Source organism: Mustela lutreola, chromosome 1 (genome assembly GCF_030435805.1).
Source record: "Mustela lutreola isolate mMusLut2 chromosome 1, mMusLut2.pri, whole genome shotgun sequence".
NCBI lineage: Eukaryota > Metazoa > Chordata > Mammalia > Carnivora > Mustelidae > Mustela > Mustela lutreola.
The window spans coordinates 67,203,638-67,216,118 of record NC_081290.1 but is presented as its reverse complement, the minus strand read 5'-3'; the positions used below and the strand labels follow the sequence as shown (position 1 = coordinate 67,216,118).

General features: G+C 46.4%; 1 protein-coding gene across 6 annotated transcripts in view; it reads left to right on the top strand.

The window, feature by feature from the left end:
- The window catches only part of FAM193A (family with sequence similarity 193 member A), a 167,128-nt gene that overhangs the window by 144,626 nt on the left and 10,021 nt on the right, over positions 1-12,481 (top strand). For 5 of the 6 annotated variants that reach the window (XM_059166642.1, XM_059166632.1, XM_059166672.1 and 2 more), the window contains exon 19: positions 2,684-3,515. In XM_059166642.1, the coding sequence (XP_059022625.1) occupies positions 2,684-3,515 (832 nt within the window). Of the gene's footprint in view, positions 1-528; positions 583-2,683; positions 3,516-12,481 lie in introns of those variants that run through there. The other variant, XM_059166680.1, reaches the window with a different exon arrangement.

Below are 12,481 nucleotides of genomic sequence, written 5' to 3'. Positions count from 1 at the left end.
CGTGCCGGCGCAGGCTGTGGCGGGCCTCGGGGCCACAGGGCCACGCTGCTGCCACAAGGGCCCCTGACCATATCTATCTCTGCGGCCTGAGCCGTAGCTGGGCAGAAGCCCCAGGATGTGTTTTCAGGACACGGCTTCCCCTTTTGTGTCATGGGTTTATTGATGGATCTCAAACAAGCCTTTGGGTCCCTGTGCCCCATGTGGGTGGCCACAGCAGATCCTTGGCCTCTCTCCCAGGGAGGTTGAGGATGGGGCCTCTGGCATTGAGGGAATAGAAGGGGGCCACTGTGGGCTTTTGGAGACTGTGGGCAAAGAAGTTACTTTGACATGAGGCTTGGATAGGCCCTTTGCCACAGCAGCATTCTTAGGACATAGTCTGGGTGCTCCCCACCCCCACTCCTTGTCCCCACTGGCAGAGGAGAGTCAGGCAAAGCCATCCCAGAAGAGGGCAGGCACACGGCGTTGGTGTCAAGGGTCAAAGAGTAAGATGGACAGCCCTTGCGGACAGCCCTGGGCACCTCCCCACAGGGTGTGGATTGCACGGAAGCAGGCATCTACCAAGACTAGACAAGTTGGCCCAGCGGCGGACATGGCATGCAGAGGCGGTCCACTAGCAAGTGAGACACGGTGCTCTTCACTTCCTGTTCCGGCTCCAAGCGAGGGGACCAATAGCTTCTGCTCTTTGGGATGCCTCAGTGGCCCGGGACTGCATGGTACTGCGGCCGTCCTGGTTTCAGCTTCCTAAGAAGCCAGGCCACAGCAGGCAGATCCGAGCTGTGCATAGAGGAGAACCTGCAAGGGTGACAGGGCCTCTGCTGGCAGGATGGGTGACTGGGGAAGAGGCAAGGCCCCTGTGAGGCCCAGCAGACATGGAACAAGAGGACACTCCTAGAGAGTGCTGGGGATGGTGCCTCCACTTTCAGCTGCTTGTGCTGTGGAGACCATTGTAACTGGATCCCCCGCTAGGATCCCTGCTTATACCTCACGGTTCTAATCAAGGTCCAATTCATGGGCTTTGAGGAGATGGGGGTTGGCCCCGCCCCACTAGAGCGGGGCAGTGAGACCTGTTCTCCACTTGGGTGTTAGGTCAGGGCCCCCTCACCCTGTGTGCTCGGTGCCCTGCACCCCATCTCAGCGGAGTGTCTGGGTGACAGGCTGGTTGTTGAAAGGAAGACCCCACATACCAGCTTGTGGGTTCCCTATAGCTCCTGTTCTGGGGTGGGCTTGCTCCGACCTGTGCTGGGAGAAACACTCTGCTCACTGGACGCTGGATATGGGGGCACTCTGGGAGTGGCCTCCAAGGCTTCACTTTGAACACATGAAACAAGGATTTTAAATAAGGTTTACTTGAACTGTTGAGTTAAATTTTTAAAACATCTGCCATTAAATTTTTAACATAATTTTATATTTAAGTTCTTCAAAGTAGCGTTTGTCTTTGTCAAATATTGCATACTGGAATGTTGTAAAAAATAACTAAAACCTGGGAGGACTTTTGTTTCGGTTCCTTTTTTTTTTTTTTTTTTGGAAGGACTTTTAAATATAAAATATATTTGCCAAAGTCTTTTACTGGAGGAGCTCAGGGATGCAGAGTCATGCACTCTTCACAGCCTTCATTTGTTTTCTGAGCAAAAGGAATAGTCTCTGTCGAGACTGGAATAGGAGTCACCAGGGAAGTCCAGTTTTCACTTGACTGAAAGTGAACTTCATGCCAAGCTAGAGGGTGGAAGTAGCTAGTGTCTGTTGGCCGTGTGACGTGGAAACATGTTAGGGTGCCACTTGCTCTGTCACACTGGTGGACATATGTTGGGAGTTTCAATGCTCTGCTAGGCTGGAAAAAAGGAATTCCAGTTTTTAGTACACATTCTGTACACGCCCCATTGACATGTACTTGAAGGCCCAAGCCTGGCCTGGAGAGGCAGCGCGCCAGCCACTGGTTAGCTGGTGAGTCCTGTCATCCAGCCGCTGCACAACAACGGGATTCTGATGTAGCAGCTGCTTTGACCTTGCTTTATTTTATTAATTTATTTTTCTAGTAGGCTCCACACCCAGTGCAGAGCCTGATGCGGGGCTTGAACTCACGACAGTGAGATTGAGACCTGAGCCAAGATCAAGAGTCAGATGCTGAACTGGCTGAGCCACCTGGCACCCCTGACTTTGTTTTAAAGAAGTGCCACTAGGGCAAAAGCTCTAAGGGACATCTTGTTAACTAGCACCACCCACCCCCGCTACAACCTATAAAGTAACAAGTGTACACTTTAGTAGAAAGATTAAATCTGATCATTCTTGAGAGTAAAATGATTTGGGTTAGGTATGTTTTAAGCTATTTGGCTTATTATAAGCTATTTCAGGGTTTATGTTCTTACTATATGATTTGTTTTGTTTTTTTTTTTTTTTTTTAGATTTTATTTATTTATTTGACAGAGAGAAATCACAAGTAGTCGGAGAGGCAGGCAGAGAGAGAGGGAAGCAGGCTCCTGGCTGAGCAGAGAGCCCGATGCGGGACTCGATCCCAGGACCCTGAGATCATGACCTGAGCCGAAGGCAGCGGCTTAACCCACTGAGCCACCCAGGCGTCCCCTATATGATTTGTTTTTAAGGTTTTTGTTGTTGTTGTTGTTTTTAATGCCTTAACGTAAGAAAATTCAACTGTTGTCTTAAGTTGCCTCTTCTTTTCCCATGGCAGCTGGAGGAGAAGGCTCGCTTGGAAGCAGAGGCCCGGGCCCGGGGGCACCTCCACCTCCGTGAGGAGCAGAGGCGGCAGGAGGAGGAGGAGGAATTTCAGCGGCTTCAGGAGCTTCAGAAGCTGAGGGCTGTGAAAAAGAAGAAGAAGGAGAGGCCAAGTAAAGACTGTCCCAAGTTGGACATGCTTGCTAGAAACTTCCAGGCAGCAGCAGAGTCTGTATCTAACTCTGAAAACATGCACAATGGCTCACTAGAGCAAACGGAAGAACCAGAAACCTCATCTCACTCTCCTGCCAGACATGGAGACCACACGGAGCCCAGGCTGGGGCCGGGGGCTGACGGGGACACTGCCAGCCCCGGGGACTCCAGGGACTCCAGGCTCCTCCTCCCAAAGGAGGTCAGTGCGAAGCAGCAGGAGCCACTGTCTTTTCTCCTTGACATGGTGCATCAGCACAAAGAAGGGAGCGGCAAGCAGAAGCTCAAGCAGACCAGCAAGGCCAGCAGCGAGCCAGCAAGGAAGCCGGCCGAGCCTCCCAGAGTCCCCGAAGGCCATCCCAGACCCCGGCCCCAGACTGAGTCGAAGGCGAAAGTGCTTGACCTCACTTCCCTGGCAGAGCAGAAGAGGGAGGAGAGAAAAGTGAACAGTAACAACAATAACAAAAAGCAGCTGAACCACGTCAAGGAAGAACGGTTGAATCCAGCCCCCCCAGAGCCCGCCTCCCCCAATGAACACCCTCAGGACAGCAAGCTGGTGCCTGCGGACTCTCCACAGCCCAAGGGCAAGGGCAAGAAAAACAGGAAGAAGAAAGGAGACAGAGTCAGCAGTTCAATCGGTAAATAGGGAGCCGGGGGAGTGTGGCCGGCCCCCCTGTCGCCGGGTCTGCCTTGCCTCTTCATGGCTTTGGGCTTCTTGTGGCTTTGCTACAGCCAGGAGACACATGTGGCCATTGTTCTGTGTTGCTCTTTTGGAATAATTATAGACGTAGAAAGAATCCCCCCAATCACTGTTACTACTTCTGCTTCCTCTTTCTCCCTTTTTTATTGTTTTTCTGAACGAAAGGAGAGTAATTTCAGACATGAAGCCCCTTTGCCCTTAAATACTACACTGTGTATTTCCTTGAAACAAAGATAGTCTCTTACAAAACCACAGATATGGTTATCAGAATTAAGAAATTAATGTATACTGTATACTGTAGCATGATCTAATTATAAACCTTCCTGCTGTTTCTCCAGTTCCTGGAGACAGGATTCAGTCCAGGTCATCTGTCAGATCTCCTTAATTTCCTTGAATGAATTGGTTCTTCAGTTTCTCGTGACTTTGACATTTCTAAAGAGTCTCTATTTTTTAGAATAATTTATTTGGAATAATTTCAGGTTTTTGTTTTTTTTTTTTAAATAAATCAGTCCCTGAGCATTAGGCCAACTTGCTGAGCAGAGAGCCGGTTTTGGGGCTCGATCCCAGGACCCTGGGATCATGACCTGAGCCGAAGGCAGAGGCTTAAACCCACTGAGCCACCCAGGTGCCCCTCAGTTTGATTTTGTGTGCCATTTCTTCATGGTCAGATTCAGATTGTGTGTTTTGGATGGGAATGCCGTGGGGGTACTTGCTGGTGTCTGTCACGGGGGGCATGGAGTCTCCTTGCTGTGGGGCCATGCTTCCCCCTCTGCTCACGGAAGGGGAAGTGTCTGATGGGGGATGTAGGTCTCCTGCTGCTGGGAACATCTGCTGGCAAGTCTTGCCCAGAGTGGTTGGTTGTTCCAGAGTTGTTTGCCACGTAGTGGTGTTTCTAACATCATTATTCCTTGCACATCTCTTATTTGGTGCTCTTTGGGAGGCACTTTCCTTCCCCAGTGCCCCATGTATGGTTTTCATTTGTTTAGTTATTTATATCACGGTGGATTCATGGAGACTTACTTTGTGCTATAGATTATAGTCCTTTACTGACACTGCATGTTTTGGTCCTCTGGCTGTCCTAGATGCAGTCAGTGGGTGCCCCCTTGAAGGTCCCCAGACCCCACTATTCTTGGAGCACTTGCGTACTTCCCTGCACTAGGAGGTATTCTGGCCTTACTCTGTATTTTCCCTGTCCCAGCGCTGAATCTGCCATTTTCCAGGGAGCCCTGGTTCTTTCCAGAGGAGAGTGGCATTTAGAAACTTGGTGTTGCTGCTGTGTTGTTGCTACCAGGCCCTTCTCTTTGACACAGCCAGGAGTCGGGGCATGGTGCACGCAGCCTAGCATCTGATGTCATTTCTGTAGTGAAAACCACAAGTTCACACGGTTGGCTCCAGCAGCACTCCCTGTCACCTCTCCCCCTGCCTCCTCTCACCAGGGTTGTGCTTTACTAAAGCACGTTCAGAATTGCTCACCCTCCCTGCTGTGAAAAACAGTGGGCTTGCTTAGTGACGTCTTCATGGTTCTTTCGTCTCCAGGCTGAGGGCACATGCAGGAGCAGTGGTCTGGGGAGGGAAGCAGCAACCCCAGGGTGGGGAGCAGTGGCCTGGGTCAGGGAGCAGCAGCCCAGGGTGGGGAGCAGTGGGCAGGGGCAGGGAGCAGCGGGCCAGGACTCCAGCACATTGAAGTGCAGCCTCAACCCTGGCTTGAGTTGAGGCCTTTCCTCTGGGTTGGTTTCCCCCACCCCCAGCCTGGTTTTCCCTTTTCTTCCTCACTTCCACCCACTCTCTGTAGTTAACTACTCAGTTTCTTTCTTTTACACAAAAGGTAGCATGCTAGAGCTTTTGCCCTTTGCCTGCCCCTCCCGCCAACTGAACATGTTCTGGAAAGCAGGGTGCGTGGGGAGCACGGAGCTCTTCCTCGGCCGTCTGGGTTCCCAGGGCTGCTGGGAGTTCTAGGGTTCCAGGCTGCCCTGGGAGCTATTTGGTGGGGAACTCCCAGCAAAGCGGAGTGCCGAGTCAGAAGGCGAGGGCCTGGCACAGGCAGTCTTGTCAGGCTGGTGACTTAAGCCAAGACAGGAGGTGACATCACTCCACAATGTAGCTTTCATTTGCATTTTTCTCTAATTACAGTAAGGTCATATTTTAAAGGACTGTTGTCTCTTTCTTGTGTGTTTTCTGTTCATATTTTTTCTTATTTTTGAGTTAGGTTTTTGGTCTCTTTCCTTGCATTTTTAAGAGTGTTTCATATATTAGGAATATTAATTGGCCTTTTACCTGCATCACAGACTGCAGATACATAATTCTTTGGACCGTGTCTGTGATGCTTTCCAGCCATGCAGAGGTTTTCTTTCTCAGTTTTATATAGTCATTTCATTGATCTTTCAGTGCCTCTGGATTGTAAACAGTGGTCGGAAAGTGTTACTCTAACACTGAAGTAGGAGAGGAGTGTGCCTGTGTCTTCCAGCATTTGTGGGGTTCTGCCTTTCTCATTTAGCCTCAGTGCATTGAGAGAGTTTTCTTGGTTATCGTGTGAACCATGGGTCCAGGATTATCTCTTCTTAAATGGTTAGCCTGCTGACCAAGTAACAGTTACTAAAAATTCATCTTGCCCCATGGTTCAGGGTGCCTCCCTTGTGCTACACTCAGTTTCCCTGTGACCTTCCATCTACTGACTTTCTGTCGTTTCCTCCTTGCTTCCCTATGTGCCGCTGCTGCACTGAGCTAGTTACTCCGGGGCCCTGTGCACTTCAGGGAAGCCTCTCCTCCCTACTCTTCTCCACTGTGGTCCCAGCTGTTCATGTGTCTGTGCTTCCATACAAACTTGAGTGCCCGCATGCCACACGGAACCCTTTGTTGGTGTCTCTGAGAAAGAGAGAAATGGAAATTGGTCTATTTGGTATTTCTGTTTCTAATAAGGTTAATTTTAATAAACTATATTTCTATAGTAAATTATTCTTTTAGTTAGATTTTCCAGCTTATTTACATAGATGTCTGAAACTATATAGTATTTAAAAACGTATTTCTCAATGGCTGTTTTCTCTTTTTTAACATTTTTAATATAAATTCTATTAATTAACTTATAATGTATTACTGGTTTCAGAGGTGCAAGCCTGTGATTCATCAGTCTTATATAATACCCAGTGTTCATTACATCACATGGTCTCAACATCCATCACCTAGTTACCCATCCCTCCACCTCCTCCCCCCTCCTCTCTAGCAACCCTCAGTTTGTTTCCTATGACTGAGAGTTTTTTATGGTTTGTCTCCCTCCCTTGTTTCATCTTATTTTATTCTCTCTTCTATTATCCTGTCTTGTTTTTTAAGTTCCACAGATTTTTGAAATCATATGATAATCGTCATTGTCTGATTGACTTACTTTGCTTAGCATAATACCCTCTAGTTCCTTCCACATCATTGCAAATGGCCAGATGTTTATTTTTTGATGGCTGTGTAATATTCCATTGTATATGTATACCACATCTTCTTTATCCATTCGTTCTTTATCCATGACATTCAGATGTCAGTGAACATCTGTTGTGGACTTTGCTGCCGTAAACATTGGAGCACATACGCCCCTTTGGGTCACTACATTTGTATCTTTGGGGTAAATACCCAGTAGTGCAATTGCTGGATCATAGGGCTGTTCTGTTTTAAACTTATTAAGGAACCTCCATATTTTCCAGAGTGGCTGCACCAGCTTGCATTCCCACCAACAGTGCACAAGGGTTCCCCTTTCTCCACATCCTCACCAAGACCTGTTGTTTCCTGACTTGTTAATTTTAGCCGTTCTGACTGGTGTGAGGTAATATGCCATTGTGATTTTGATTTGTATCTACCTGATGCTGAGTGATGTTGAGCATTTTTTCACATGTCTGTTGGCCATTTGTGTCTGCTTTGGAAAAATATCTGTTCATTTATTCTGCCGGTTTTTGATTGGATTATAATTTGGGCATTGAGTTTGATAAGTTCTTTATAGATTTTGGATACTAGCCTTATATCCGATATGTCATTTACGAATATCTTCTCCCATTCTGTTGGTTGTCTTTTGGTTTTTTCCACTGTTTCCTTTGCTGTGAAAAAGCTTTTTGTCTTGATGAAGTTCCAGTAGTTTATTTTTGCCTTTGTTTTCCTTGCCTTTGGAGACATGTCTAGCAAGAAGTTGCTGTGGCTGTGGTTGAAGAGGTTGCTGCCTGTGTTCTCCTCTATGATTTTGGTGGATTCCTGTCTCACATTTAGTTCTTTCATCCATTTTAAGTCTGTTTTTGTGTGTGATGTAAGGAAATGGTCCAGTTTCATTCTTCTGCATGTGGCTGTCCAATTTTCCCAACACCATTTGTTGAAGAGCCTGTTTTATTTCCATTAGCTATTCTTTCCTGCTTTGTCAAAGATTAGTTAACCATAGAGTTGAGGGTCTATTTCTGGGCTTTCTGTTCTGTTTCATTGATCTGTATGTCTGTTTTTATGCCAGTACCATACTGTCTGGATGATCACAGCTTTGTAATAGAGCTTGAAGTCCAGATTTATGAGGCCCCCAGCTTTGGTTTTCTTTCTGAACATTGCTTTGGCTATTTGGGGTCTTTTCAGGTTCCACACTAATTTTAGGATTATTTGCTCCAGCTCTGTGAAAAAGTGAGTGGTATTTTGATAGGGAATGCATTGAATATGTAGCTTGCTGTGGGTAGCATAGACATTTTAACAGTATTTGTTCTTCCAATCCATGAGCAGGGAACATTTTTCCATTTCTTTGGGTCTCCCTCAGTTTCTTTCATGAGTGTTCTATAGTTTTCTGAGTACAGATCTTCTGCCTCTTGGGTTAGGTTTGTCTTAGGTATCTTTGCAGCCACCTTCCCACTCTGATACCTGGGAGCTCTGCCACACGCAGGCAGGTATCCCTGGTCTTTCTGTGACCCTGTGGGTCCTAAAACCACAGTGTCCCCACAAGGGCTCTACTCCTCACTTAAACCTCTGGAGCGATGTCCCTCCATGGAGCAGACTTCTAAAAGTTCTGATTTTGTGCTCCGCAGCTCTCTCACTGCTAGGAGCCGGCTTGATGGAGATTCCCTCCCCCATGATCTGTCCTCCCATATACTGCCCCAGATTCACTTCTCCGTACCTCCTACCGTCCAGAAAGTAATTGCTTTCCTGTTCTTAGAGTTGCTGCTGTTCTTATCTTCGATCTCTGGTTGAGTTCGCAGGTGTTCAGAATGATTTGGTAGTTAGCTAGCTGAATTCCTGAGGCCAGATAAAACTAAGGTTTTCGGGGCGCCTGGGTGGCTCAGTGGGTTAAAGCCTCTGCTTTCGGCTCAGGTCATGATCCTAGGGTCCTGGGATCGAGCCCCACATCGGGCTCAGCAGGAGCCTGCTTCCTCCTCTCTCTCTGCCTGCCTCTCTGCCTACTTGTGATCTCTGTCTGTCAAATAAATAAATAAAATCTTTAAAAAAAAAAAAAAAAAACTAAGGTTTTCTACTCCTCCTTCCTAGTGCCATTGTAGCCTGCCTTCCAGTGAGGCTATTTTAATCACCGTTCGGTGTTTTATATATTTGTGTTCTGTTCCCATTCTCTTTCTTTCAGCTAGTTAATAGTTTGTCTTTTATTTTGGGGCTGCCTGACTGGATCAGTGGGTGGGACATATGACTCTTGATCTCTGGGTCATGAGTTCAAGCCCCACATTGGACATGGAGCCTACTTTAAAAAAAAGAAAGAAAAAACAGTTCATCTGTTTTATTCATATTAAAAAAAAAAACAGGCTCTTAATTCATTAACCAGGTTTACTTTTGTTCTTTCTAATATCTCATCAATTCCTACTGTTATCTTTATTTTCTTCCTGTACTTGCTTTCACTTTTTTGTTTATTTTCTAATTTTTTAAAAAGATTTTATTTATTTATTTGACAGAGAGAGACACAGTGAGAGAAGGAACACAAACAGAGGGAGTGGGAGAGGGAGAAGCAGGATTCCCGCCGAGCCTGATGCAGGGCTCGATCCCAGGACCCTGGGATCATGACCTGAGCTGAAGGCAGCGGCTTAACGAGTGAGCCACCCAGGCGCCCCTCTAATTTTTTGATTTGGGAATTTAGTTCATTTGTTTTTATTCCATCATTTTTATTGTATTTAGTATTTATTTAGTATTTAGCATTTCAAATTTTCCTTTGATCATTCCTTTAAATATACCTCAGTCTGATGATGTTTCCATTGGCATATTGTTGTTTTGTTTTAAGAAGTTCAGGAATTTCTTTATTTTTATCCCCCCTTTGTCCAGTAGTTGAATAGTGCCTTTTAGGTTTCCAGGTGGGAGAGTCTTTCTTTCTTTCTTTTTTTTTTTTTTTTTTAAGATTTTTTTATTTGAGAGAGAGAAAAGGAGGGAGATGTGGGGGTGGCAGAAGGAGAAGGAGAAGCAGACTCCCTGCCGAGCAGGGAGCCTAATACTGGGCTTGATCCCAGAACCCCGGGATCATAGCATGAGCCACTCAGGCTCCCCTGGGAGAGCCTGTCTTATATTAATAATTTCTAAGTTTTCTGTATTGTAATCAGAGAGTATTGTTCATAATATTTCTGCTTTATGGAATTTACTGATATTTTCCTTGTGACCAGCTTTTCTGACTGCTTTTTTTCTGTTACCATGGTGATAATTGAATGTATATAGCTGCATGATGTATTGAATGTATATAGCTGCATGATGTATTAGGGTTAGGTCTTCTGTTTCCTTCCTGGTTTTTTGTCCTCTTGACCTGTCTTCTGTTATTCATTATTTAATGAGTTTCTAAGTTTTCTTGTCTCTCTTGCAGTTTTGCTTTATAAAGGTGGTATTTGTATTTGGTGTCCATTCCTAACTGTAATACCTTCTTAGTGAATTGTGGGGTTTAATACGAAGAAATGTCCTTTTGTTGTGTTTTTGTGCTTTTGCCTTGAATTCTACTTTGTCTAAAATGGTGATCACTGACCCTTCTCTCCTTGTCTCCAGTCCCCTGGCGGGGCACCTCTGCTCTCATCGCTTCATCCCTTAGTGTTAGCTTGTTCTCTGATTTCAGACAACACAAATCTTCAATCCTGCTTTGTGAGCCACAAATAGAAAATCTTATCTGTATAAGCCCATTTGCATTTATTACTACTGTGTGTGGTCTTCTCAGCTCCAATGACATTTATAATTTATATTATTTTATAATTTATATATTTTATATTTGCTGTTTCTTTTTCTGTATGATGTGTTTTCTTAGCTTTTATTTTTGAAAATCATTGGTGTTTGGGAAACTTGGCAGTCTTGCCTGAGTGCATTCCTCCACACTTGTACCTTTGGTGCCCCATCCTTGGGCATCCTTGGTTTCCTTGCTTATCTTCCACAGTGGGCTTCAAGGCAGATTCTCTGACACCTACTTTCTTCCTGGACAACAGTCCATGAGCTGCTTCCATCCTTCTACTTCCCCCTTTTACAGTCTTCTTCCCATTTCCCAGCTGGATTATTTCTGCTGTGTCAGACACAGGGTATTCATGGGTCTCTAGCTGATGACATCCCATGCTTGTGTTGGTCCTCCTGTGAAGTGTTCCCTGTCCTCTTCACCCTTGGGCACATGTCTTCAAGTCAGGGTCAGGGGTACAGAATTCTCTGAGCTCTGCAAAGCAAAATGTTTCCTATACAGAAAGCCTAGCCTGGCTGGGTATGAATCCTTGGGTCACACTTTCTACTCTGAGTAACGTAGCTTTGCTGTTGTGAGAAATGTCTTCCTGGTACTGAATCTGGTTATGGTTCTGTCACTTTTTTTTTCTTATACCAAGATGTTCAGTATTGATTATTCTTACCAGAAGAAAGGAAGATTAAAAATTGCTTTGTACGGCAGCTTTTTCAGCAGATATACCTGATCTGTTTCCTTTTGTGGTTGTTCCTCTTCCAGAACTAGTAATGAAAGACTGTTCATCAGAGACTTGCTTTCCTAGACCTCACTTTCATTGTATCTCTAAACACCCCTGCCCATGTCACCCTTCTTCATGCATTAGCGCTTCTTTGAACCAGGCCTCAGCAAGTCTGGTCAGCAGCCAGGCAAGGTCTGCACGTTGAACACCTAGACAGAGGCCCAGTTGGAATAGTCTTGATGGCTGAAGAAGAATGGTTGGGCTGTGGAAGCAGGCAGCTGTGACTCGATGTGTTGTAGGATGACTCTGCACTGCCTGGCTTGGGCAGGGTGGGAACTGGGCCCAAGGAGCCCAGCTGGGAGGCTGGTGAAGGTCAGCACTATTGTGGCAGCAGTGGGTAGAGATAGGAGGTCCTAGACTGTTCACAGAGAACTTGCCTGGCCCGTAGAAGGTGTGTTGACATGAGAGTAACACAGGGCCAGAGGGACCCCGTCAGAAACGGAGCAGGCTCGCAGCGGATGGTGAGGGACACACTTTTGCCCTTACCAGGGGGCAGATGCCCGACGGCACCCGTAGAGCTAGCTTTAGGGCCCTGCAACTCAGGAAAGCAGTCTAGGGCAGTGGTAAAGGTTTGAGGGTGTCGGCATCCCCATGGAGGAAGGAAAGCTGGGCACAGGGAGCTTTGGGTGCTGGCAGAGGTGTGGTGGGAGGGGCTGTGGTCATACAAGTCCCTGTAGGGAAGCTCTTCCCAGACATTTCTTTGAGCTCGCAGATGGGATGGCCCTCTGCCTTGATGGTCTAAGTCAGCAAAAATGACAGCTGCTGTTACACAGCTGTACCATGTCTTATGCTCCTGTGGCGGTGCCCCAGTGAAGGGAAAAAAGTATGTCTTTTTTCTAAAGATGACAAAAAATTATCCCATGCTAAAGTCTGCAGGGAAGTGGAGATTCTGTACGTTCCTTTGATGATGGGGCCAGGTGTTGATGATGGGGCCAGGTGGTGTTGATGATGGGGTCAGGTGTTGTTGATGATGGGGTCAGGTGTTACTGAAATTGGGGAC